At 46.8% G+C, this 25725-nt stretch overlaps 4 protein-coding genes across 5 annotated transcripts in view; 1 reads left to right on the forward strand and 3 right to left on the reverse strand.

Moving 5' to 3' along the window:
• Positions 1–17134, forward strand: part of LOC117583366 (box A-binding factor) — a 67402-nt gene extending 50268 nt beyond the window's left edge. For both annotated transcript variants that reach the window (XM_034271646.1, XM_034271647.1), the window contains 2 exons: positions 13091–13638; positions 13761–17134. In XM_034271646.1, coding sequence (XP_034127537.1) covers positions 13171–13638; positions 13761–15671 — 2379 coding nt within the window. In that variant the 5' untranslated portion in view covers positions 13091–13170 and the 3' untranslated portion in view covers positions 15672–17134. The remainder of the gene's footprint in view (positions 1–13090; positions 13639–13760) is intronic.
• Positions 17135–18046: 912 nt separating this feature from the next.
• On the reverse strand, positions 18047–19931 carry LOC117583233. Its single transcript, XM_034271454.1, is given in 2 exon segments — positions 18047–19387; positions 19446–19931. Coding segments are annotated over 2 exon segments (1827 nt in total).
• Positions 19932–20319: 388 nt separating this feature from the next.
• On the reverse strand, positions 20320–22169 carry LOC117583234. The gene is given in 3 exon segments (XM_034271455.1): positions 20320–20844; positions 20846–21664; positions 21732–22169. Coding segments are annotated over 3 exon segments (1782 nt in total).
• Positions 22170–22322: 153 nt separating this feature from the next.
• On the reverse strand, positions 22323–23307 carry LOC117583011 (allergen Tab y 5.0101-like). Its single transcript, XM_034271161.1, has 3 exons — positions 23153–23307; positions 22697–23091; positions 22323–22634 (listed from the first exon to the last, which is right to left on the reverse strand). Exons 1-3 carry the CDS (start codon positions 23288–23290, stop codon positions 22367–22369), a joined length of 801 nt encoding a protein of 266 aa, XP_034127052.1. The 5' UTR covers positions 23291–23307; the 3' UTR covers positions 22323–22366.
• Positions 23308–25725: the final 2418 nt, after the last annotated feature.

A 25725-nucleotide genomic window follows, 5' to 3' on the forward strand; every position in this document is an offset into this window, starting at 1 on the left:
TGATGCCATCATTGAGGCTGTCAAGAGGTCACTCCAAGCCTCTATCTATGAACAAATATTGATGCACAGGCGAAAGCTAACAACACAATTTAGGTTGAGCTGTCTTGTTGAGAGATTCTATGGAAATTGCAATGACTTCAAATCAATGAAAATAATAACTTTAGATACGAATGTATTCCACTCTAAAATACATTTAGCTTCCTTCAGATCAGCCATGAACTCCATTCTGAAAGAGCACTCTACCCCTGAAACTTGTGTGTGTTCGTTTTGAGTTTTGGTTTTACCTTTTTACCTTCGGCTCCTGTTGTCCATTTGGTTTGCTTGCTGCTTTTGTTTTGGCTGTAAGTCTGTCGCGTTTTTTGGCAATTTGGGTTACATTGGCTGCTGTCCGAAAAATTATCTGGCACTTATATTCACGCTTAATTGGCATTTTTTATGAAACTCGAGCGTGCTGCAAAAGTGCAGCAGAAACAACAAACAGCAAACATTCGTGCTCTTCCCGGCTCCTTGGCGGTTTCTCTCTGGTCCTCGTCTGTCTTTCTGTCCACTGACAATGACACTGGCACTCAAAATCAAAGAGGAAAAATCAATTTAATGAGCAAAACATGCAATAAATTACATTGCCCAGACAAATGAATTTTATTTATTTTATTTGTGAACCTTTCAGCAAATTGGGTCAAATATTTTAACGGAATTTCCTTCATTCGGTTTTTTGCAATTTTTATAAGTTGGTTTCTGTTCCATTATGGCCTATCGCCTGAACAGGAAATGTTCAGCAGCGACAACAAATTTCCCATTTTAATAATTTCGATTTCATTAATGCGAAATTGAGGCAATTTATTTTATTTGATTTTTGTTTCTATTTCTATTTTGTTTTGCATTTACTTTAGTTTTGCTGTGCTGTTTGCCAAATGACAAAACGAGTTCTCAAACTCAAGTTTGACCTTTTGCTTGTCTTTTCTGTATTTTTGCTTAATGTTATGCATGCTTCCTGTGTGTGTGTGTGTGTGTGTGTGTGTTTTGGTGCATATTCAGTTTCAGTCTCAAATTGGACCAACAACAGCATTAGATTCCATTTGAAACTCCAGCAGCTACTACACATATACTTAAAATGTAACTAAGGGCCTTTAAACAACATCCATTTCGAGATCAATTTATTTGACAACATAGCGATTCAGCTCCGGTTATTTGTGGCTATCAAAATGACTGATGAGCCAGCTCTATAAACTGGTTCGCATCTCGATGGCCTGAGGATGAGCCTGAGCGTGGGTGTAGTTGGGTGTTTTATGGCTGCGGCTTGTGGTGGTAGCTGGAAATTATAAAGCTTTGATTCGATTTTAAATGCAAATCGATTTCGATCGGTGGAGTATTTAAATGCGTCTAAATTCGTTTTGCTTGCCTTTGTCTTAGTCCAAGATCTTTGAAATATTTTTATTGATTTCTGTTTATTGCGCTGTCCCGCTGTGCACTGCCCCGCACTGCCCCGCACTCCGGCAGACGGACAGAAATTAATGAATGGATTCGCTTGGGAAATTCTATATATTGGTGCCGTAAGCTTGCATCATTGACAAATCGCTGGACAAAAGGCTCTGCGATCACTTAGCCAGCATTCGGCTTAAGTCATAGACGAATCTGGGTATCGTGGGTAACGGGTGATAAATGGTATTTGAATGTGACTTGCTCCATGGCCTGCGTACACCTGTTCGGAGTCAACACATCGCTGAATGAGTCGGACTCGCTTCCGGCATGAATGGAATGAAATGGAATCTGGAAGCTGCCACTGAATGAAGGCAGTCTCAAGCTCTCAAGTGTTGGTCTATCTCTTGGCCTCAAGTGCTATCGAAGGTGTTTGCGGATCGATTGTTTAACTTTCCTTAGTATGGGAATCTGGACGATTGCATCACATAGCTAACAATAAATACCATAGCTAAATTACGCTCAAAACTCGCATCGTTAGCAGCTCAATGTTGATTGATATGGGATCCCCATGCGAAACGATTCCATCTTCAAATAACCATAACAGGGTTTTCGATTTTTAAAGTGTTTCTCGTTTGTTCTCCTCGTGCTTTATGACCAACACAAGCAGCAGCCTCTTGGTGGCTGCTCCTCATAAAACGCATTCGATACACCTGTTGGAGCATCTCAGGCGAGTGGTGTTCGTGTGGCTCGTCAAAGCCCAATAAATTTTCGCTAGAGGTACATTAAAATTTGTCACATAAATTACAATTTGCGTGCCCCTGTCGACTGTCCAACTCACTGTGCTGTGCACACTTGTCACACAGATATGCAGCAGACGCACAGATACACTCACACACGCTGACAAGGAGTTGGCATTTCGAAATGAATTTGTACGATCCCGACCCTAATTGCCATTGAGTGTTGTCCCGGGCCAAATGGCGAACACTAATTGTGCGTACAACTCGGCAACTGCAGCAACGAAACTGCAAACAGCTCAATTTGCATGTGATCGTGTCTAGCTGGTGGACGTAGATGGGGATTGGGATGCGGCTTGCGGCTTGCGGCTTGCGGATTGAGGAAGACACATTTGGAAGTCCCACTCCCGTTAGAGAGGAGGATTCTGTGGCTTTCTGGGCAATTAGCCTGGCGGCCAGGCAATCCAATGGGAACAAATCTGCGAAATGGAGCGCAAGCATAAATGTCAGCTTCAATTTGCCATGCAATTAAAAAGCAGTGCCCGGCAGAGCACTGAGAACTGACAGATCACTGGGGCCAACAGCTTTATTTGTAGCTTCATTTTCCTTCTTCTGCGGGAATCTTGCCCGCAAGATGAATGACTTTGCAGCTGCTGTGTATCGCCAGGCGATAAGCGAATGCCGCAGTCTGATAAAAGCCATATCGAAGGTAGAAAGTAAAGTAGATGACTTTCTTTTTTTCCAAAATACTTCTTGGGCAACAAGTTAACAAAGGAAACTGAAAGATATCTACGTATATAACTCAATTATAATTACAAGTCGATTGTGCAAAATTTTTTGGGCGTTGCTTGGATTCGATTTTACGTCTGGGTCTGGGTCTGTGGCACGAGTTGTTCCGACTGGGTTTCATAATTAAAATGCAGGCTAAACGGGAAAGAGTTGCGGTCACTCTGAGCTACCGCAAAATGTATAAATTATGCAAAGTCAAACAGCAACAGCAGCCACAAAAAGAAGGCAACAGAAAACCTTAAAATTCATTTTGTTGGCAAACGTGGGCATTGTTAGACGCTTTTGTTGCTGGTCAGCGATTGGTCAGCACTGAAAGTTGGCTCATTAGCATGTTTGGCACACGCCCCACACCGCAGCAGCAGCACACACGCCCCACAATCCCACCATGACCCACCAGCAGGTTGAGCCTCCCCCTGATAATGTTTTGCCTGGACTCGCAAAGGGGGGCCATTGAGTTATCTAGCCCAGATTGTTGTTGCTGTTGCTGTTGCTCTTGCCGCCTAGCTTGCTGGCTGACTGCAATAAATCAAAATTATTATCCACACATTTGACTTTTTAAGGCAGCGCATGCATTTCGACCATTTATGGCATTGGTTCCTGGTTGGGAATCCGTTAGCAGTAGCTCTTGCTTTGGCTCTGGCTCTGACTCTGTCTGTGGCTATAGCTCTACCTCTTGCTGCGGCTGTGGCACTGGCAAACGGCCTTTGAAAGAATGCCATAGACAGAGTCCGCGACCAGGGCTATAGTCAGCGAAACAGTGGCGCTGGCGTTGCGCTTATCTGGCGAACGCAATCTGACTGAGAGGTTGCAGATCCAAGCTGGAGCTGGAGCTGGAGCTGGACCGGGCCACATTTGAATATGACGCACGAGTGAGCCGCAACACACACCAAACTAGGGTGTGTGCCACTACCTCAGCACCAGTCTCAGCCTCAGCCTCAGTTCCAGTGCCAGTGGCAGTGGCCAGAGTTTTCTTTACACTGTGACTTGCTGGTGAGCACGCTTGATTTTCGATCGGCGATAAGAAATTTATAGTTTCGGTTTAAAAGGCATTAGAGTGTAATATATTTAAAGTTTGGCATCGTATCTCCCATATATACATATAAATACAACTAAAAGGAGGCTCGTTTGCCATTGTTGCTGGCTCTTAGATCTCTAGTCTCTCTGGACTCTCGACCCGTGGGTGTGTAAATCTATATGCAAATATTTTCACTCCCAGTCCCAGTACCAGTGCCTGTTGTATGCCCAATACAAAAGACTTCGACAGCGAACCCTGCTCAGCTCTGGCCTGTCATAAAGTTGCGCCAAAAAGGAGGCCACAGCCACGGACAGAGCAGGAGAGTATCGGACAGAGGGCTAAGAACTAAGCTGATAGCTGAAAGTTTTTTATAGATCAACTGCATGCAATCAGCAAGACCGAGAGTAGTGCGGGAGAGAATAATGGCGCCGCTCGGGCCATCTAGTAAGATGAATGGATTTAACAATACATTTAACGATATGTTTTACAAACTGAATGGCTTAATGGCTTGTCCAAGATTTATATTTATTAGCCGCAACCCAAGTTACTTAGGCTAATTATTTAATTGAGTTACTAAGATACATTCCCAACAATAAATCAAGTCCCAGAATGTTTCAACACCTTATGGAGCTTAGTGTGGGCTAATTCCCTCAATTACCTAGATTGCTTGAGCTAACCAATAATTTGCATTAGATTTCCCTTTCCCAAGATCTGGTTGTAATCCAACATCATTATTCCCGACTATAGCCATACTTATACTCAAAAACTTGACGCGACAAACTCTTGCAAATTCATTTCTATGCAAATTTCTTGTTTCCATTTGGATTGTGTGTGTTTTTTTTTTGTTTCTGTGTGTTTGGTTTCGTTTCCAGGAGTTTCACTTTCAATTTGTACGGGTACGGGTACGGGCACTAGGATTTGTATGGGTTTTCGGTGCTTTTGTCACAGTTTCTTCTGTTGCACTTGGTGTATTGTCTCTCTACTTATACGACTTTATGACAATATGTGTGTTCGAGTTGGGTTTCTTTTGTCTTTGTGCGAGAAGCAGCAACATCAGCATCAGCAGCAGCTGAAATTGTTTTATATGGTAAAATGCAATTTGTGCAACTTGGAAAAGCGACAAACAACAACAACAAAAACAGCATCAGGCAATGCATCCTTTACTATATATTGAAAGTGAAGTCTCTTGCTGCTGCTGCTGTTTTACTCTGTGAAATTTGCATATTTGCGCACAGCTGCTTTTTCTATTTTCATTGGGGACTTTTCCTCACTTGCTGCTGTTGTCTTCAGTCTTCTATTGCATTACTTTTGGCTTCTTGTGGTCGTCCCCATGCCCCCATCCCATTGCCATCGTTGTCGTGGTGGCTAATATGGTTGCTCTCAGGCCACAGGAAAATGTTGCTGCAGCTTCTGTTGTGGAGCCTCTTTTGTTGCTCATGTGCAGCATTTGTCGTTGCTGTTGCCACATTCTGCCGCTCAGGCGGTTTGTAATTAATGGTTAATTAATTGAAACGAAGTAGCTGACAATCTTAATGATCCGTAATTTGTTATTATGGTAATTTATACAAGCCAAAGCAAAGTCAGCAGCCACAACAGCAACAGCAACAGCACAGCAACAGCCACAACAACACCAACACAATGAAGACTGATCTGCACTGGCAGCAGTCTAGTTCGTATGCCGCGCACTCTGCTGTTGTCTTGTAAGACATATACAAATAAAAATTCATTAGCTACTGATCCGAGTGAGTTTGGATGACGGCGACAATTGTCTAATTGCAGTCACGAGCAATTTATGTACCTACTTCAGCTATGAGTTATACATATATATGCCATACTTATATGGGATCTGTGCTCTTATATGGGCGCTGCGGAGAACGCCCACAGGTGGCCCTAAGAGCCGGTGCAATAATCATAAATTGTGCTTAGCCAAAGCAAAGTCAAAGCAGCAAATAATGTCAGGCCATAAGAAATGCCAGCAGAGACATTACTCCTACTGCTCCCACTACTCTCTCTCTCTCCCGCTTCTCAGATCCACCGTACAAAGTATCTTCAGCATCACTAGCCACTAGCACCAGGGAGATGAGCACGACTGGCAAACAACAACAGTCAAGAAATTTGCATCTTGACGAATTTAATGATGATGATGAAAAAGACGCCACAGCAGAAAAAAGGGGGGGAAAATCATTTTGATCGAGGCAAAAAGCAACTTCAAGGAGCCCCCAGACAGCACACGATGTTTGTTGAAGACATTTTGGGGATGTGGGAGTGTTGATGCTGCTGCCGTTCCCGTTCCCTTTCCCGTTCCCGTTCCCGATCCCATGTAGATGCAGTCGTTGCTGTTGCCGTTGCACGTTGCCGATGCATCGCGATGGTAGAAAATATTTATGAAGATGCCTTTTGGGTGGCATTGCGGAATGTTTGACGTTCGCTGTCTCATGTCAAGTGGTGTGTGTCGCTCGATGGGCAAGTGAAAATATTTTCATTGCACTTTGACATGACAGCAAAACAAATTGCCAGGCATACCACGAGTACGAGTATGAGTACGAGGCAAAGACGGTTAGACGGCTACACACCTACAACATGACCGGTTAAATGGCATTAATGAATGGCAGTCAGCCTTCAAAACTAAATACATGGGAGCGTCACCCTTTTGTCTGTGCTGATTAGCCAGAATTTCTGGCCTGGCCCGGCCCGGCCCGGACCTGGTCCGTGCCCCAGCCTCAGCTTCAGCCAGAGCCAAAGCCAGTGTCTCCTTTGTTTGGCTGCCAAGTGGCGCCTGCAGCCATCACGTCACAGACAGCTACAACAGCAACAATTGCTGGTTTCTTTGTCGATTTGATTGTTGGCCCAAAGCTCACGATTCGGATTCAATGTCTTCGCCCCGGCGCTCGTTTGCCAAAATCAATAAAGTTATCATGATTTCTGGCAGAGGCGTCTCTGCACGTAAATGCTTTAATACTTTAATTTCTATATATTTTCATATCAATCCAATTTGAAAGCGCCCAAAATTAAGTTGCTGTTGCTCAGGCAGCTGTCACAATTTTTCTACTCACTCTCGGGGGTTGAACGCCCACCGCGCCCACCCAACGAACAACCAAAAAAAACTGTTCAAAATTCAGGAAAATAAAAACTCAATTAACATGTCACGCTTGAGCAATGCAATGCAGTTTTTGTTATATTTTTTGTTTGCTACTCCCAGATTTTGACTAGATTTTTTCCAAGAGTTTTTTGTGTGTTTCTTTTTCCTGTTTCTGGTTTGTCATTATTATGTCGCCAGTCAAAAGGCAATTGAAAGTAACAGCCCAAAATTCGTGAGCTACCGTTTTGCAATGACTTAGAACAACAGTCAGCAGCTGAAAAAATTAACTTGTTAAAATGCAAATTTTTGTGACTTGGGGGGCTGTCTGCTCCGCTCGGCATTTAGCCTTGTTATTAGTCCGGAGCGGCATTGAGACAGTTCCCGTATTGATTTTGATAAATTACTTGTGTAGCCCGTCGAACAATTGCCAATCATATTTTTGTTTTGTTTTTGGGGCTGCGACTGGGTTGGGCTGCTCGATTTTGGTTCTGATTTGATGGAGCGTTGCCTTAATTAAGGCATTAATCAATAGCGTAACTGTAGCCCCCACTGTGGACCTACATATTCGATGTTGTGCTTATGCTGCAGCTGTGTGTGAAAGTCCCAATGCAAATTTTCACTCATCCATGTACCAGTGGGGGGGCCAGAGCTGGGACTGGGACTGGGTCCTCCTGTGAGTGTGGGCCGCCAAGATGGACATGTTCTGATACAAGTTTCATAGCAAATTTGAAATTTATTGTGCCATGTTGCTGCGGTGCATGGCACGACAGCAGCAGCAGCAACATCATCAGCTGCAAGCCGCAACAGCGGGAGCAGCACCCACAAGCACAAGGCCGTTAGGCACAGGCACAGGCACAGGCACGGCACTCTCTTGGCCTTATTTGGCGGACAGTATTTATGCAGATTTTCCGTGTGGGTGGGCAACACTTTCTACTCTACAATTCCACTTGCACACTTGCATTCAATCAACCCGAAAAGAAAAGCGGAACTCGAGAGTGCTTTAGTTTTTTTTTACGTTTTTTTTTTTTCTTTTTTTTTATTGATGCCTGGTATTGATTGCTTTATGAGCTGTCGCTTGGCATAATGTACATATAATTTTTATGGCCAGGCATAAAAATCTAAGCAGTTGCAACAAATGCATCCGACAGTTGACAACAGCAGCGGAAAGCAACAGCAAACAGACAACAGGCCAATCAGCAACATCTTCGTTAGCTGCCTGACCGCCTGCCTGCCTGCCTGCCTGCCCCCTTGCTGCAACTGCAGTTGCCTTTACTGCTTCGTCATTAATCAAATGGAATTGAAATGCGCCGCGTGTACATCACACGCCGTTGTTGTAGCTCTCGATGTTGATGTTGATGTTGATGTTGCTGCTGTGCCTCTCAATGTTGCTGTTGCTGTTGCTGTTGTTACCGTCGAGCAGCGCCCATTTGGAGTTGGCCATTTTTGCGCATTTTAATCATGCCCCGTCTCGCCTGTAGTTATTTGGCGTTTTTTTTTCTGCCCTGGCCAAAAGAGATCTGCGCCAACTGATAAAGTGATGGCGATGCCAGCGTTCAGCTGGTTGCGGACTTCCCCTCTGCCTCTGCCTCTGCCTCAGCCAACGCCAACGCCAACGCAGGCCGCACTGGCCAAAATGATTAATACATCTTGATGCGATTTGGTTTGTAACGCAGGCCGCAATAAAAACGTGGCTTTTGATTGACAATGGGGCAGAGCGGCAAAAAGAGTTTGAGATGCCGGACCGTTGATTGCTTCATTAGGCGGGGGCCTCGAAAGTTGGCGAAACCGTAGCTGAAGCCGAAGCCGGGAAGACCATTTGATTCAATTATGCATTTGCATGCAATTGAAACATAAGCCACAAGTGGCAGTGGCATACTCAGAGTCAGCCTCCACAGCAGCAGCAGCAGCTGCTTATCAGCCAAAGAGAGCCGTTGAGCTATTGGTCAATTGGTCAACAGGCAGTGCCACTGCAGTGCCACGCGGCATGTGGCAGCCGTGTGGCGTATCCGGCTAGTATTTGGGGGCAGACCAGACTGGTGGGCGATAATTATCTGCTTGAAAAATGATCGAATGGTCTGCCGCTGGAGAGCGGTCTCACTTGGCTAACGATGACAATTTGCAATGAAGAGCGGGAGAAAAATATATGCAAAATTATTTGCAGCTGCATGCCACACACCCTAGCACACAAACACACTGACAGACACACTTAAGCCATACGTTTTGAGCTCCCGTGCGTTTTCAAATGGGTTTTGTAATTTACGCAGCGCTGAAAGCGTGAGTTTCACAATTCGCATATAGCGGAATATGGCAGGTCATTAATATTTGGAATTTCCTGTGCGTAAATGATTGAACCAAAGATCAACGGAGTTTACCCCAAAAGTATGCAACGAAAGGCGAAACGCGACACATCATTAAGTTGCACAGCGAGCCATGATTAACCCATTTTCTTATATAATTATCACATTGTACACACGCACACGCTGGGCAATGAGCACCGCGTATACGCAATGCAGAACGCCCCATCGTTTATCTCAATAAATGTGATTACGGAGCCAGGCAGGCCAGGCCAGGCCAGGCCAGGCCAGCGAGAAGATCATCAACAAGTACCGCTTTCCATCGATGATGATGGCTCCATTTTGGCCAATCGAAGTGCAATTTGATTGCGGTACGTGAATCCACTCAAAGACATCGTCGCGTATGCTCTGCACTGCTCTGCTCTGCTCTCCTGTGCTGTGTGGAATGGCCAGCAGGTTTTCATTTGTACCGCATTGTCTTCGTTATGCCTCAATCTTCTTTTATGAAATTTCTTGCCTGCAATTGTTGGAATTATTTTAATTGATTGAGCCAACGCAAGAGGGGGTGTTGTGTGGTGTGGTTTTTTTTGCTTTGCGACTGGTTTTGGCTTTTATTTGAGTCAAGCCGAACCGAACCGAACCGAACCGAGCCAAGCCGTCTGCGCACACTCACGCACTCGACGATTGGTAATTGAAACTTGTTAGTGAAGACATTAAAAAATCGTTTAGCAAGGTATTTGGGTTAAAAATGCGTGGAAAATCGTGCAACCAAAGCGACAAAACAGAAATGCCAGCAGCAGCAGCAGCAGCAGCACAGGCAGTGACAAGTCCAACAAAGAAAACGGCGGCACAAAGCAGAAGCAGCCAAAGCGTGTGATTTTCATTGATTGTCTCCCAGGAGGGAGGAAAACCCAAACCATTGAGAGAAAATTGTGTAACCGCAAAATAAAAATTCCTGCACATAAACTAATCCCAGACGATGGGTTTGTCTCCTCTTTCTTGCATGTTTTGATCACTGACGCCGGCAACAATGGATAGAGCTCCGGCTGTGGGTTGAGGTTGGGGATTTGGATTTGGATTTGGGTCTACTCATAGACCAAATGGTGATGGTTTCCCCTCTTTCCACTTCTGCAACATGCAAATAACTAAGTCAAAGCGCTCAAGATCTTGGCTTAATTAAAAAGCTTTCCAATTATAGTTACATTTTTATTTATGACCCTCTAGTTGAGAGCCTAATCCCCGGCTCTCATCAAAGCCCCCCCTTGGATATATGGATAGTTATTCAAACATAAAAACCCATCATGCTATCATGTTTTTAAAATGATGCCGCCTCGGGCTGTTTGCATTGGCCAAAATGCGCTAACAATTTCTACGATTACGATTGCGATTACCATGCGGCATTTGGGGGGAAATAAAATGCACTTCCAATCCCCCTAGAAGACCCCCCGCCAATCGCAATACCCCGTTTTGCAGATGCAGTTGCATGCATCTTCATCATGCCACAGACACGAGCAAAGATGGGAAGATGCATGTGCCGGGCACATGCACATCCACATCCACATTCACATTCACATCCATGGGCCACGTCCATGATTGGCTGGCCGCCAGTTATATGAGCACGTCTCGACGGCCCGGCCAACTTTCTTTCCGAGACTCAGACTAAGACGCAGACTGCGGCTGTGGCTCAGGCACAGGTTGAGACTCCGTTTTGTACTACGTCCCGCATCCAAATCACAATAATCGTGCTCAAATTAGTCAATATTTGAGCGCCAAAACGCTCAAACAAAGGATTATTATTTTATTTCATATTTCTGCGCCTCTCTCCTCTCTCCTGTCTCCTGCTCTCTCACAGAGCGTTTCCCTGCTGTCGGTCATAAAGTATATATAAAGTAATTTCTGCATCTTAAACATGATTATTAAGTAAACCACTGGGTAGGCAAGCAGCAGCAGCAGCAGCAGCAGCAGCAGTAGGTTGGGCTGTCAGTTGGCAGGCAAATGACCACAAATGATTACGCAGAGTTTTTGTGTGAAACTTTCAGTGCTTTGCCTCCGTGCGATAGTCGTGGTGCGATAAGTCAGGGAAAACACTGGAAAACGAGCTCACCTTAAGAGCCTTAAAAATGTTAACTGACCGCTTACCAAATGGACCGCACTTGTTGCCACTTTTTCTCCTCTTTGGCCTGGTCTTTGATCAGGTGTTGATGCTGCTGCCGTGTCTGCTGCCGTCTCTTAGCTAAGTATTTCCAGAGCCCCATGCCACAGTTTGATTTCTCCACAGATATTGCACTTAAAAGTCTCTAGAAGCAGCAGCAGCCTGGCAGGCCGGGCAGCATCTAAAATATTTACCAACAGCGGCATTTTCTCTACGCTCTGCCCTTATCTAAAGTATGCAAGCCGGGGTACGGGTCTGGGCACTGGTACAAGCTCTACGACTACACGAGCAATGCAAATTTGTTAAGTCATTTTTGTTTGTGGTTCTCACGCTGCCACACCGCCACAAAACAGCGACAGAACCGCCGTAAGGTCCATTTTTCATACACACAAATATACGATTACTCTACGATTGGGAGTCAGTTTCCAGCGAATAAATAAACACACACAAAAAAGAGTCAAATCAATTTGACAATTTGAACATTTGGCACATTTGCTAGAACACGACTTGGGGGCACAACTAGATACAGATACAGAATCAGAAATGGCAAGAGAACCAGCGCTGGACTGTCAGTTCGATCACCTTAGGGGTACACCACACATGAATATATTGTGTGTAATTCTGTTCTGATATGGGAATACGTATACAGTAGCCAATATCAGACGGAACTTGCGGCGATCTACAGTGCAGGGTAGAAGGATAGGATACCCCAACACGTGTACATACAAATTTATGAATTTACTCCGTAGATTGTGGTGCAATAAATTTTGTTGTTTTCGTTCGATTTTAGTTTATCTTTTGTCATGCTTTAGTTTATTATTAAGTAATGTATTTTATATATATTTTAATCAAATTGTATTCCCATTTCTCTGTCTCCCACTGTGCATGTACGTAGCCGTTCTTTTTGCAAGCTTCTATTCTAAATGCCCGGCTCGTAGTGCGTCCGTCTGTCTGTGTCTCACTTGCCAAATCTATGCAAATGAAACAAGCCAAAAACTGAGAGAAACCAGAATGGGTCGCAAAGTAAGGGAAACAAGACAAATAAAACAAAAAAGAAGAGAAAAAAAACTGTCGCAATGACAGGTTGAGTTTGGTTCGAGTTTGAGTTTGGCATTAGCCAAAGTCCAAGTGCGCCTTCGCGAGAGATTTACGAGGCGGGCACGCCAAATGTGTTTACACTTTGTCACCCTTCTGTCAGCTTGATTTATTCGTTTGCAGATAGCCAGCCGGCTAAAAAGCCAAGCCAAGAGCGGCTCAAATTAAAATGCAAGTATGGCCGGAATGCAGGCCCAGGCAATGCGGCTAGAATGAGTGAGCGAGCTGGCGAGTGAGTGAGCGAGTGAATGACTGATTGACTTAAGTGGCCGACTGACAAGTGGCTTTAATCAATCGGTGTGTCAGAAAGTGGTACTCCATGTGTGTGTCAGTGTGCGTGCTGGTCGGAGAAATGGAGAAACTAAAACTGAAATCGAAATCAAGGCAGAAATAACTTAGTCACACTTTTCCTGGAGCTTCTGCACAGAAGAACTTTTTCTACTATCACGATAGAATCGTTTTTGGAAATCTGCTCTAATTGATCAACTTTCTTTTATTCTGTTTCTTCCGCAGTTAACCAACACTGACAACCATTGCGCATTAGCCCACACTTGTCGAATTAAGGCGCTACTCTGGCGCTTCAGGCTCAACAAATGATCGGCACTGAGGATATGTCCGCGTCGGCTGGCATGGATATAAGCGAATCCTTTCGTGCCGAGGATCTCTCCAAGGCGGACTTCTTCGACTTTGTCACTGGCCCCGACATGGGCATCGGCATTGGTGTGGGCGTCGACTCATTGGGCGTCAGCCTGCACCAACAGCAGCAGCAGCAGCAGCAGCAGCAGCAGCAGCACCATCAGCCCCACCAGCAGCAGCAGCACCACAGTCAGCACAACAGTCACACCGCCAGCCACGTTCAAGTGGTGCACCAGCCAGCCATCTCCATCTCCACCCAATCGCCGCAGCAGGCCCTGTGTGGCGGTGGTGCGAGAACCAACAGCAGCATGATCCACGATGGTGGGGGAGGTGGTGCAGGCGGAGGGGGAGGCGGCATTGTGGTGCCCGTGGGCAATCGAAATGGCAGCAGCAATGGAGGCGATCCCACGTTACAGGGCTATGAGGTAGGTGCACAGGAAATCATGCACAGAAAAACCTCTTAAGAACTACCTGAACCGATCTGATCCAATCTTATATGATAATCAACTCCTTTCAAATGATCTTTTGTTTCTTGTAATCCTTTCAGTTCTGGCACCAAGACAAGGACAGCAGTCGCCTCGATTCCACCTCCATATTCGAGGATCTGGATCGTTACTGCTGGCAGCAGCAGCCGATCACTGCCAGCGCCGGTAATAGTGGAGCCACCAGCACCAACCAGCCCAGTCCCACATCTCCTCAGTCGCATCACCACCAGCAGCAGCAGCAGCAGCATCCACATCCACACCAACAGCAGCAGCAGCAGCAGCAGCAGCAGACAAATCCCAGCAGTTCCTCGGCCGCCTCCAGTGGGGCGGGCAGCAGCAGCGACACCATCAGCAGCCTGGACACCACCGACGGACAGATCTACACCCTGACAGTATTAAACGGCGGGGAGCCCTGGCTCAAGCGCTCAGAGGCAGAGCAGCTGCCGAGTTCCCTGGATCTAGACAGTCTCCTGGGCAGCTTTCCGGGTTACATCAAGTCGGAGTATCCGTACGACGACAGCGGCTTCAGCACAGACGGCAAGGATGTGCTCGTGAATGGGGCAGATGCCAATGGTCTCAGCAGTATTTCCCAGGTCCCCTCCCAGACGCTGCCCTCGCTCGTCACGGCCATCTCCATTGCGGGGGGCAATGACTTGGGGCAGCAGTTGGCCCAGTTCCAGAACAATAACAACGACTGGCATATGGCCGATCACAATGCCGACACGGAGCAGAGCACGGCGGAGTCGCTGCTGCGGAGTGCGCTCCAGGGCAAGGGATACGCCAAGGGTCTGCATATGCAGAACGGTCTGGCCATGCCCGTCGTCAAGGAGGAGGACATGCGACGGCTGCTCTTCACGGACGATGCTGCCGATGCTCTGGGCTTTGCCGACTCCACGCTGAGTGCCGCCCAAATGTTTGACGAGGCTCAGGGCATGGCTGGTGTCCATCTCACATCCCAGCAGCAGCAGCAGCAGCAGGTGCAACAGCAACAGCAGCACAATGGCAACGCCAACATCATTGTGGACGACATGTTCCTGTCGCTGGAGAACGCCTTCAGCGATGATTTTGAGAAGATCAAGCGGATCGCCAATGAGGTGCAGCAGTTCTGCACCGGAGGCTCCTCCACGCCCACGCCTGGCGCGGATTACAGCAGTGCCAGCGATGTCCTCATGCAAATCTCACCGAATGCGACGGCAATCGCGACGGCCAATCAGCTGCAGCCGCCGCAGCCTTTAAAGCCGGAAGTGAGCACATCCACACCGCCCACGGGTGGAGCTGCCTCAGCCGCCACTCATCCGTCTGGCAGATCGGGCAGTGGCATCTCAAAGCCCAAGAAGCAGTACAAACGGAGCAGCAGCTGCAGCACCAGCAGCAGCAACAACAATAATCCAAATGTGGCTAACAACAACAACAGCAGCAGCGGAGGAGGAGGGGTAGGGGGAGGAGCACTGGGCGTGGTCATGGGCAGCAGTGCGGGAAGTGGCAGCTCCTCCTCCAGCGGCAGTGCCAGCAGCAGCAGCAACAGTCCGCCCGCCAACTCCAGCGGCTCCGGCTCCTCCGCCAGTGGACAGCGAAAGGAGCGCTCCCTGCACTATTGCTCCATCTGCTCGAAGGGATTCAAGGACAAGTACTCGGTGAACGTCCACATACGCACGCACACGGGCGAGAAGCCCTTCGCCTGCTCCCTGTGCGGCAAGAGCTTCCGGCAGAAGGCGCACCTGGCCAAGCACTACCAGACGCACATGACCCAGAAGAACAATGGAAACCTGATCAAAGGCAGCTCCTCCAAGCACCAGAGATCCAGTGGCGGATCATCTGCGGCAGCCGCAGCAGCAGCAGCGGCCGCAGCGGCAGCGGCAGCCTCCATCAATCAGCAGCGGCAGATGACCCCATCACTGCCGGGGATGATCAGCAATCCGAACACACCGCCCGGCATCCTGCCCCCAGCGAATGGTCTGCTCACGAATCGGTAGTTCCACGTAGCAGAGGTACCCGCAAAACGAAACTATTTCTTGTTCCTTACTCACAAAACACACACAAACACACAATGACAAAAGCTATAAAACTACTACTCGAATACACACACACACACACACACACACACTCCTGGAGGGACCTCTCCAGATGGTCCACTCCGCCTCGAATTTATGTCATTGAAGAATTCCTATATTCAGCTTTCTGTGCAATTCCTATACCTATACCAACACTCGAAGCACTTCCAAATAAAATACTCAACTTAATGTACATTTAATGCCTAAACACAACCACAAATTAAATTTAAATGTGCCAAATTTTGAAGATTTTAATTAATGCTACTACCAGATAGAATCTACAACTAAACTAAATAGAGATACGAACATTTAAGCGTAATAATCAAGCTAATGAAGCAATTCTACGCGTGGTGATATCAAAATGAGGCCAAACGCTTCCCTGCTAAAAGAAATACTTGTGTACTCCCCGTCCGACATCCAAACTTTATTCTCATTCTCCAAGAACGTTGCGTTTCGTGTTTTTTTTTTTCCTGTAAATTAAAAGTATTTTGTTTTCTTAGTTGCATTGCCCAAATTAGCAGAATTTTGTTTGCTAGTGTAAATGTAAATAATTATTGAGTTAATTAACTAATTATATTGAATTAGTTTCTAATTAGTTTCCAGCTAAGGGAATGCCAAATGCTTGAGATCAAAGTTCAAGAACACTGACCCAGGGCCAGTCTTTATGTGTTTTTTTCCTGCCAAGTACTTTCCAGAATTTCTCTCCTCCTTCAAGGATCTCTTTGATCTCTTGGGCCCCTCCCAGTGTTCGCAGACTTCGAAGCGGCATTCTGCTTAAGTAGACGAGGGCACAAGTAAAATTAATCTATAAACAAATAAACAATCAACGCGTTCCAGCAGCTGTCGAAACGAATGCGTAAAACTCAACATGCACTTGCCATTATTTTTGTATTTGATAAAAATAAATTGATATAATAAAACAAATAATAATACAAATAGTGCCCTTAAATGTATAGAAAACGATGAAGAGAGAAAGACAGAGAGAAGTAAGCGTTGGTTAAGCTTAAACTAATGGTTAATTAAACTGCCAATTATTTTGTGATAGTTTTTAAAAATTAAATTCCATTAATAATATATTATTATATGTATATGTAAGTGCATATCTTCAATGGTGTTTGGGTTATGTAACATTTAATCGATTTGTTATAAACTGTGTGTAAACTTTTTGCAATACGAGTAGTATTTCTTCTTCTAATTTATTGAATTTAATGGTTATATGTACATACGACATACGACAGTCCGTTGAGCAAGGGGGAGAGGAGAGGTCGTTCGATCCTTGTTTTATATTGAAGCCTAGGCTAAGCCACAAACACATCAACAGAAAATCTTAGTTAAATCTTTGTTAGTTAATATTTATGCACACACACACACACACATATCCATTTGCGGTTAAGTTTTGCATTAATATTTTTATTAGTATTGCAAGCATAAAAAAAAATAAAGAAATCTAAAACGTTTTATTGACAATTAAGATTCGGTTCGCTTCGTGTCTGCATTGATCCTGCCTTGGGTTAATTAGTTTCAGCATCTGCCACTCGTTACGGAGCCAGCCACCACTCGTCTCTGAAGATTGAAATAATTTTCTCCAATAAAGGAAGGCACATGAAAGCTCATGCAGCTGCGCATGTCAACCGGAGACGCAGCCGGGGCCCACGGGCAGGCGGCACTTGTCAGTCAAAATCAAAGTACTTCGTACCCGGCTACCGCCACAGCCTGGGAGCATCAGTGCCTCATTTGGTGGATGGCCGCAAATGCGTGTGCCGCATGCGCCAAACAGCCAAACAGCCAAATGGCCAAATGGCCAAACGGCAAACTGCTAACGCCAGCAGCAGCCATCAGCGTAGATTAGAGAAAATTTTTCACCCGAAGAGATCAGGCACCACACGACCGAGACACAGACTGATGCCTCCACGGCTCCATGCTTCGACTTCAGCAACAGCTCCAGCAGCTGCTGTTGCGGCAAAAAGTCATTTGAGATCGAAACATGTCGATTAGGGAATTTCAAGAGGCGCCAGTGGCCGTCGCACAGGTGGCTAACATCATGGATGCCGCTGCCGCAGTCCGTGGCACCTTTGGGGGGTGCTGCAACAAGCACGCGTCTTAATTGCTTCTGATGTTTGAACTCTGAGCCACGCTGCAGCATACGTACAAGTACGAGAGTATATTTGCTCAATGAAAAATATACAGGAGAACAGACAGCAAAGCCTAATATCGTGGAAAAGAAAGTTATCTACGAGGACTAGTCAAATATAAGCCATAAGTCTGGGCCATAAAAAGATTAGAGGGGTGCGATGCCTTCATTTAGCTAACCGTCGCGACTGTGTATGCAGCCTATGTCGGACAACGACCACCTCCAGTAGCCAGACGATTGAGGAGAGCGCGGACATAAAGCCGAAACCATACCAGACATACTGCAGATCCATTAACTGCATGGCCCGGAACTCTCTGAGGGGACTCAGGTCGAGAAAGTGCAGTTCCCCTGCATCGATCAGCTCCGAGAAGGCGCTCTGCATCCAGTGCAGGCTGAGGCCCGTTTCGGCCAGTTCCATGATGAGCGTGAGAATCGGTTCAATGAACACTGAATTCTCATGGATGGGAAACCCGAACGGTATGTTATTGAAGAAGCAGAAATCCTCCCGCATTCGAAACAAGGGCTTGGAGAACACCTTCTGCTGCTCGGTGACGACCATCCACTTGGTGGTGTGCATCATGTAGCCGTACTTGGTGTTGAAGGAGTCGCGCAGACTTATGTACCGGCTGAAATCCGGCACCACCATGAACATGGAGTCGTACCTTCGGAACTCTGCCAGTCGCCCAATCAGCTCCGCATATTCCGGCGTCCAGGCCACCACCTTCAGGCTGGAGGCGAATAAATCATCGTAGCTGCGATACGGCAGCTGCTTGGGCGCTGCAGTTACGTAGGCGGAGAAGTAGGAGTTGTACCAGGCCGTGATGAGAATTCCCAGCACGCAAATCTCCAGGTAGATGCCACGCACCAGAGTGGGAGCCCGATGCACCTCAACGAAGGACTGCCCCAGCACTCCACGCAGGCAGCTCTCGTGCAGGAGGAAGTCATACGGAGCCACCTGATAGCCATGAAGCCACAGGGTCATGGCCAGCAGAGAGGAGATCACCACCAGCGTGGACAGGGCCACCAGGAAGGCCTGCAGATCGAACACCCTCGTGTAGTACTCCGGAGTGGGGACATCCGCCTCCACGGGCAGCATGAGACACCAGTTCATCTGCTCGTAGGGGTAAGTGAAACCGAAGGGCGGTATGGTGGGAAATGTCAGGGCCATGGACATCTCCACGGAGTTGTTCCGCACAGCGGCCACCGTCTGCATGGACGGGGCAAAGACAGTCGGCGATGTCTGCCGAAGCGGCTGCACAAAGCTGAAATTGTATTTCCGCTGAAAGACGTCCATGAAGTGGCCAACGGTGCCCTCGTACACCAATGTGCCCCGCTTGTAGTAGGCAATCATTCGTGGCGAAGTGCCGCCAATAATCATGGGCATTCGATAGCCGAGGAAGTTCCTCAAGCGATTGGGGAAAATTTCCAACGAGGAGTTTGGCTCATAGAGTGACTCCTCGACTTGAAGATGGGGAAAAGGTGAGTAGCGGTAGAAAGTTTGGGTTATCTGGAGGAAAGAGAATATATTTTTATTTAATTGAATCCTCGAGTATTTCTTTACCCACCTCGTGATCCGCAAACAAGACCAGAACATTTAGCATCTTCATTTTCCAGCAATGCGAAAACAAATCCAGGAGTAATCCTTCACTTGCCACTTCCACTTCCACTTCCATCAGAAATATAATCCTCGATGTGGTCATATGTCAGAGATTGGCTACCAGCGCCCTGAGCAAGCCATCGTGCTCCTCCAGCCTTCCGTTGCTCAAGTAAACCACGGACACCAGTCGATTGCTGATGCTGTTGTGCAGAAAGTAGCTCACATTCTCATCCAGCTGTAGCACAGGAATGCTCAGTTCATCCATGAGTTCCATGGCCAAAGAGCTGCCATTCCAAGCCTGGTCCGGCAACGTGGCATTCCGGTTCTTCATCAGCAGCAGGTAATCAAAGCGTGACTCCTGCCGTATCCTGTCCAGCAAATGCACAACCTTTGAGGCATTCGCCCCCAAGCAAATCAACCAAAGGCAGCCAAGGATCAGAGCCGGACAATCCATCACGATGGACGAGTCACCACTGCATGACACTGATTGATGCCGCTGCACATTTAAAGGGTTGCTAATGAATCCACCGACAACGCCGGCTAATGGCCAATTCCAATTAGCAGGCCATGTTAACAAGTCCCAAAAGCGAGTGAAAAAACCGTACACCAAAAAGAAAACATATTTCCCTTGGGTCTACAAGGCAACAACTGAAACAACCAAAAAATGTGGTGGGAACTGTCCCATACAATTGTTGTAAAATAAAGAATTGGGTTGACTAACGTTTGAAGTTGCTAAAGCCTGAGTGTTGGAGACTCTTTTATTCATATTGGATACAATTATAAATTATATTATAAATGTGCATCGAAAATACGATTTCCTTTGCCATTTTCTCCGAGTGTATTTAGCATACAAACTTCCTAGCTCTGTCCCTAATTTGCTGACGATAGAACCACATAAGCTCCAAAAGAAACACCAGGGCAGCCGCAGCCATCATCAAAGCAAAGCCCAGAGAAATCTGTTGCAAGTCCATCAGTTGCATGGCGCGAAACTCCTTGGGCTTGCCCCGATCGACCAGGCTCATCTGACCCGCCTTGATCATCTCCGTGAAGGCCATTTCCCGCCAGTGATTAATTAGACCCGTGGCCAGCGATTCCAGGATGAGGCGGTTCAGGGCCTCCTGGAAGATGCTGTTCTCCTTGATGGGAAAGACAATGGGAATGGCGCGGAAGAAGCAGAGCTCCTCCTGCATGGTGAACAGGGGAGAACTGAAGACCTTCTGCTCCTGGCTGATCAGCAGCCACTTCTCCAGCGGCAGCATATAGCCATATTTGGTATTGAAGGAGTCGCGCAGCTCTATGAACTGCTTGTAGTCCGGCTCGAAGTGAAATATGGACTCATACTTCTCCATGCTGCTGAAGAAGTTCAAGTTCAAGTATTCGGTACTCAGCGGTCCAAACCACGATCTTCGTTTGGGAACGGGCAATGCTGTCGTAGCTGGTAAATGGTGGCCGCAGCGGTGCACTCGTCACGTAAGCGGAGAAGTAGGAGTTGTACCAGGCGGCAATCAGAATCCCCAGCACACTGATCTCCAGGTAGATGCCACGCACCAGGGGAGGGGCGTGAAAAACCTCCGCAAAGGACTGGCCCAGCAGTCCCCTCAGGCAGCTGTTGTGCAGGACAAACTCATTGGCCCGCACACGATACCCATGGAGCCTCAGGGCCATGCCCAACACCAGAGAGATGGCCACCAGCGCGAGGAGAGTGAGCAGAAAGGCGGGCCATTCAAATACCAAGGTGTACAGCTCTCTGCGTGGAATCTCCTCCGGTACAGGCATCATCAGGCACCAGCTCATCAGCTCGAAGGGATAGGTATAGCCGGCAAAGGGCCACTGAGGATAGATGGCCGCCAGAGCAAACTCGGCACTTCCGTTGCGCACTGCTCCAATGAGTTGCAGGGCTGGCGGTATGGCGGATTCATTGAACGGATGAGGCTGCACCAGACGGCAATTGAACCGCTGCTCGATGCACTTCATCAGATTGCCAACAAACCCGGTGTACATTAGCTCTCCATCGGACCCTCGGTACACGATTAGACGAGGCGCAGATCCGCCCACCACAAAGGGTAGCTGATATCCATGTAGATCCGTCATTCGTGGAGGGAACAGCAGGGTGGTATTCTCGAGGCGTCTCTCAATAAACTGCAGAATGGGAAACGGAGTGTAGCTGTACAGGATGTGGCCAGGTTGCTGTAAAAGAAAATGTTGGAAAATGGAAAATGTTATGCAACAAATTTATTTTAAATTTATATATTACCTCAAAATCCTCATAAATAAACTGCACATTGAGAAACTCATGCAGCCAGCACCATTCCAGCAGTGTTTGCACTCGCATCTTTTGATTTCTCATCACGAAAAGAATCGGAACAGTGTTCAGCATTCTCAAATTCAAGTGGATAGCCTCGAGCAATGCCTCGGGGAAGTCGTCACCCACAAAACCAATGCTCAGAAAGTTCTTCGCATGATGTTTGCTCAGATTATAGTTCACGTGCGGGAACTGCTCGTCAATCTGAATGACAGACACCGGCAGCTGCCATAGACTCTTCAGCCAAATGGGCTCAGAATTTCCCAGCAGCAGAACATACTCAAAATGCAGCTCGGCCTCCAGTTGCTGAAGAAACTGCAACTCGAAACACTGCCAGCCGGGACACTGCACAGCCACCAGGATGAACTGAAAGAGCCACAGCTGCCTCATGCCGTATGACTGTTGGAATGTCTCTGTGGAAGCAGTACCCTGTAGCAGCTCCTTTTATGCACACCCCAAACACACACATTAGCATGGGGGCGTGAACATTGAGAGTCATAAATCAGCACACACAACACGTGAGGTTTTTGCACAGGTAAGCCACGTTTGGGAATATATTTGAATCGAATATGAATGGGATTAATCCATCAACGCATGTACTGGTCGGAATATATTTTCATGTTGTCGGGATACTTCTCCCCGAGGGCACACAGATTCTTGAATTGGACATCACGACGCTTGCAGAGCGCACCCGCTGACATGGCGATCTGGTAGATGGCCGTGTGCTTCATGCCGACAGTGGAAAAGCAGCAGCTGAGGTAAAAGTAGTTGTTTCGATCCTCGGTGAATTTCAAAGCAGAACAACCCACAAGCGTGTTGCGATCTGTCATCAACAGCACTGGCCTGTATGTCGATCTGGCGAGTATAGAAAGAACTATTGAAGAACTCCCTTATGGGGAAACTGTTAGGGAACCTACTTAGAGTCCTTGCGCTCTTCTAGATACATCAATTGCTCTTTGGTAACATATTCTCCCTCGTCGAACCACTTTGACATGATGTTGAGGACCACTTCTTGGTTTTTCTTCTCTTTTCCTTGATAGCCATCGGTATCAAAGATGCTGCCAATGTTGGGAATATTCGGCGATGTCATACAAGGACGTGGCAGGGGCATACAGGTCATGAGATCAGCTCGGGCAAAGTACTCGAGCTCATCGGACCAGTCCACGCGAGCCATCCTTCCCGCAGGCATCAGATATCGCGTCAGTCCAATGGCGGCCTTATTCCGAAATCCATTTATGGCTCCCAGTATTTCCGTCTTGTAGTGCTTCAACTTCACAAACTTAGCCATGGGCCTGCACTCAAAGGAGTAGTTCTAGGAGAAGGATATAAAGTTGGCGCTGCCATAGGAATTTCTATGATTTTCATATATCTACGGTCTTTAGGCAAACGACATTGTTCGCTCCACAGTACGGCAGATCGCAATAAGCGCTGGCATCAAATTTGAATCCCGAAACTCCAGTCAACCAACCTGCCAGCAAGAGGATCAGCGTTAGGCACTTGCCTGAGGACATCTTGGTTGGAGCAGCACTTGTAGCAAACTGAGATTCCCTTACCGAACGGCTTGGCATTTAAAGCCGAGAATTTCCTGCATAAAGTATGGTCTGTTCTTTAATATCAGGTATAATTTCTGAGAATTTTTGCCAACTGTCCAGCTGGTCAACGAATCAATTCTCAGAGTGCCATCAGTTGTTTATTTAACTAAGAAATATCAATGAATGTTTCACAACTGAAATACATTTCAGTCAGCACAGCACCCTATTTATTTCATCCATAAAGAGCTCTCGACGAGCTCTCAACTTCCAAAAAAAGACGTATAAAAATGAAATGAAATTAAGAAAATAATTGCGGAACGCATCGCAGCCATAACTGAAATGAGGCAGACATCTCGTCGCACCGATGGATCACTCTTAATGAGGAGCGGCAGCAACATTGCTCATTATACGAGTACATATGTATGTACATACGAGTAGTATATATTTTTCAAGCACTTGTAACTTTTGCTGCACTCGACTCGATTTGGCAGATGCGTCAGCACTTGACCCGAGCACAGACTCAGAGTCAGACTCCTCCGTTTCCCATTTGCAGACTCTTTGCCATGTCCCATGCCACCATGCTCCATGCCCCATGCTTGTTGTCCGCCAAATTGAGTTGACGTTGACGTAATGCCCCGCCACTTGACTGAGTCTCTTTTTTTGGCTTTGTCTTTTTCTGGCTGACTTTTTTTTAATATATTTTTTGGTTATTTTTTTGTTGATGAAGTGCATCAACGTCAGGGGCCGCCTTGGTCGGTCAATTAGCTGCACAGACCGAGAGTATCTCCCGGGTCGGTCGGGCACGAAAAAAGTGGCAGCGTGGTGAGCTTTACATGGCAGGGCTGCAAATCTTGTTGATTTCTTCTCTTGGTTTTCCTTCGTCAGTTTTTATCTCCAGTTTTGTTTTGGCTGGAGGTCACGTGGAGACTTTAATTGGCTGGATTGCGTACGCGATGACAATTTACTGAGAAGAGCCTCCAGAGTTCATAAGTGTTCGAGCGCATTCTTTTTATCTTTTGCAATGCTTTAACCTCATTCGGTCCACTTTAAATGTAGTTTTAAAACCCATAATCATAAATGTTTGCCTTCAGAACATCAGTTTCAAGCCACAGATTGTAAAGCTGTATAATCTGGAGTACAACTCTTTGAAACATCGCAAACATTATGCAAGATTTGCAGAAGATTTTCCCTGTTTCGCCTCCTTCCTGTGTACACCCGAGAAATGGTGCCTGAACATTACAACTTCCTGGCGATCATAAGCAAAGATCGTGGCACCGTTCCATTCGTTTGGCAGGCTCTTTACACATGCCCCAGGAAAGTAACATATATATGTGGGGAGGGGAGTGGAGAGAGGACAGGTACATCTCGAACCATAATGCCGCAAGTGATCGTACATCCGACTGTTTGGTGCACTCTTTGGTTGCCCAGTTGTTGTTGCTGCTGGACACGAGACATGCACGAGCCGGGGCATACGCCACCAACTGCAGCTCCTCCCCAGACAAGCGTTGCATGCCACCAAAAAAACGGTAGCCTTTTTTGGGATAACAACAATGAGGCCGGACCTCGGACCCCGGTCCTCGGACCTGGTCTCATTGAAAAGCGAAAGATGGCCAAATAGAAAATGGTGAAAATGGCAAAAGGCCAAAAGCGGACTGACAAAATATTTTTGTATATGATAAATGGCACAGTTTAAAGTAAGTCGAGCACTTGCAATTGTCCATGTGCATGCATCATGCGGCGGCACAATGTAAATTTTTGCACTGCACCGCCGCTCTGACCATTTGTGAGTGTTTCTGGGCCGTTACTGGTGCCTGGCTAATGGTGCCACACTAACCATAGTCCATAGCCATAATCTAGTACATTTTTCGCTAGGTCGTCCAATGGAGTCCCAAAGCTCCAGTCCAGTCAAGTCCGGTCCAGTCCAAAGTTACCTGATTTATGAAAGGGTCTCATAATTTACCACAAATATGGTCATAATTTTTGTTGGCTTTTACTTTTTGGGGGGTACAGCTGCTGGTCTCTGCTAATGAAGCGGCAGCCGCCAGAAATAGCCAGAAAGACCCCGAAAAAAATAAAAGAAACCAAAGCAATAGGAGACAAAACAAAAAGTAAAGAAAATCTCCAGCAAAGAAACTCATTTAAGTGGATGGACAGCCGATGGCCACTTGTTGCCATCGTTTCCTAGCAATCAGCAACTGCAGTGGTGGAACGTGTCATTCCTAACAGACCAGGACCAGACCAGACTAAACCCGACCCGACCAGACCAGACCGAGCCGTGCCGTGCCTATAATCATCATCAACATTACCAACCAGCCTCAGAGTCAGCCTCCAATGTGGAGCAATCACGTCCTGGACGGCACTGGACTGTGCCGGACTGGCCAGGGGCCCACTGTTTCAGCCATGCTTCAATAAAT

The sequence above is a fragment of the Drosophila guanche genome, unplaced genomic scaffold (assembly GCF_900245975.1).
Source record: "Drosophila guanche unplaced genomic scaffold, DGUA_6, whole genome shotgun sequence".
NCBI classification, from domain to species: Eukaryota; Metazoa; Arthropoda; class Insecta; order Diptera; family Drosophilidae; genus Drosophila; species Drosophila guanche.

Coding starts and splice junctions, on each gene's coding strand:
- LOC117583011 (XM_034271161.1), bottom strand. CDS start 23,290: ATGTCCTCAGGCAAGTGCCTAACGCTGATCCTCTTGCTGGCAGGTTGG. Junction 23,092..23,152: donor ATGTCGTTTGCCTAAAGACC/GTAGATATATGA, acceptor TCCTTCTCCTAG/AACTACTCCTTTGAGTGCAG. Junction 22,635..22,696: donor GAAGAGCGCAAGGACTCTAA/GTAGGTTCCCTA, acceptor TATACTCGCCAG/ATCGACATACAGGCCAGTGC.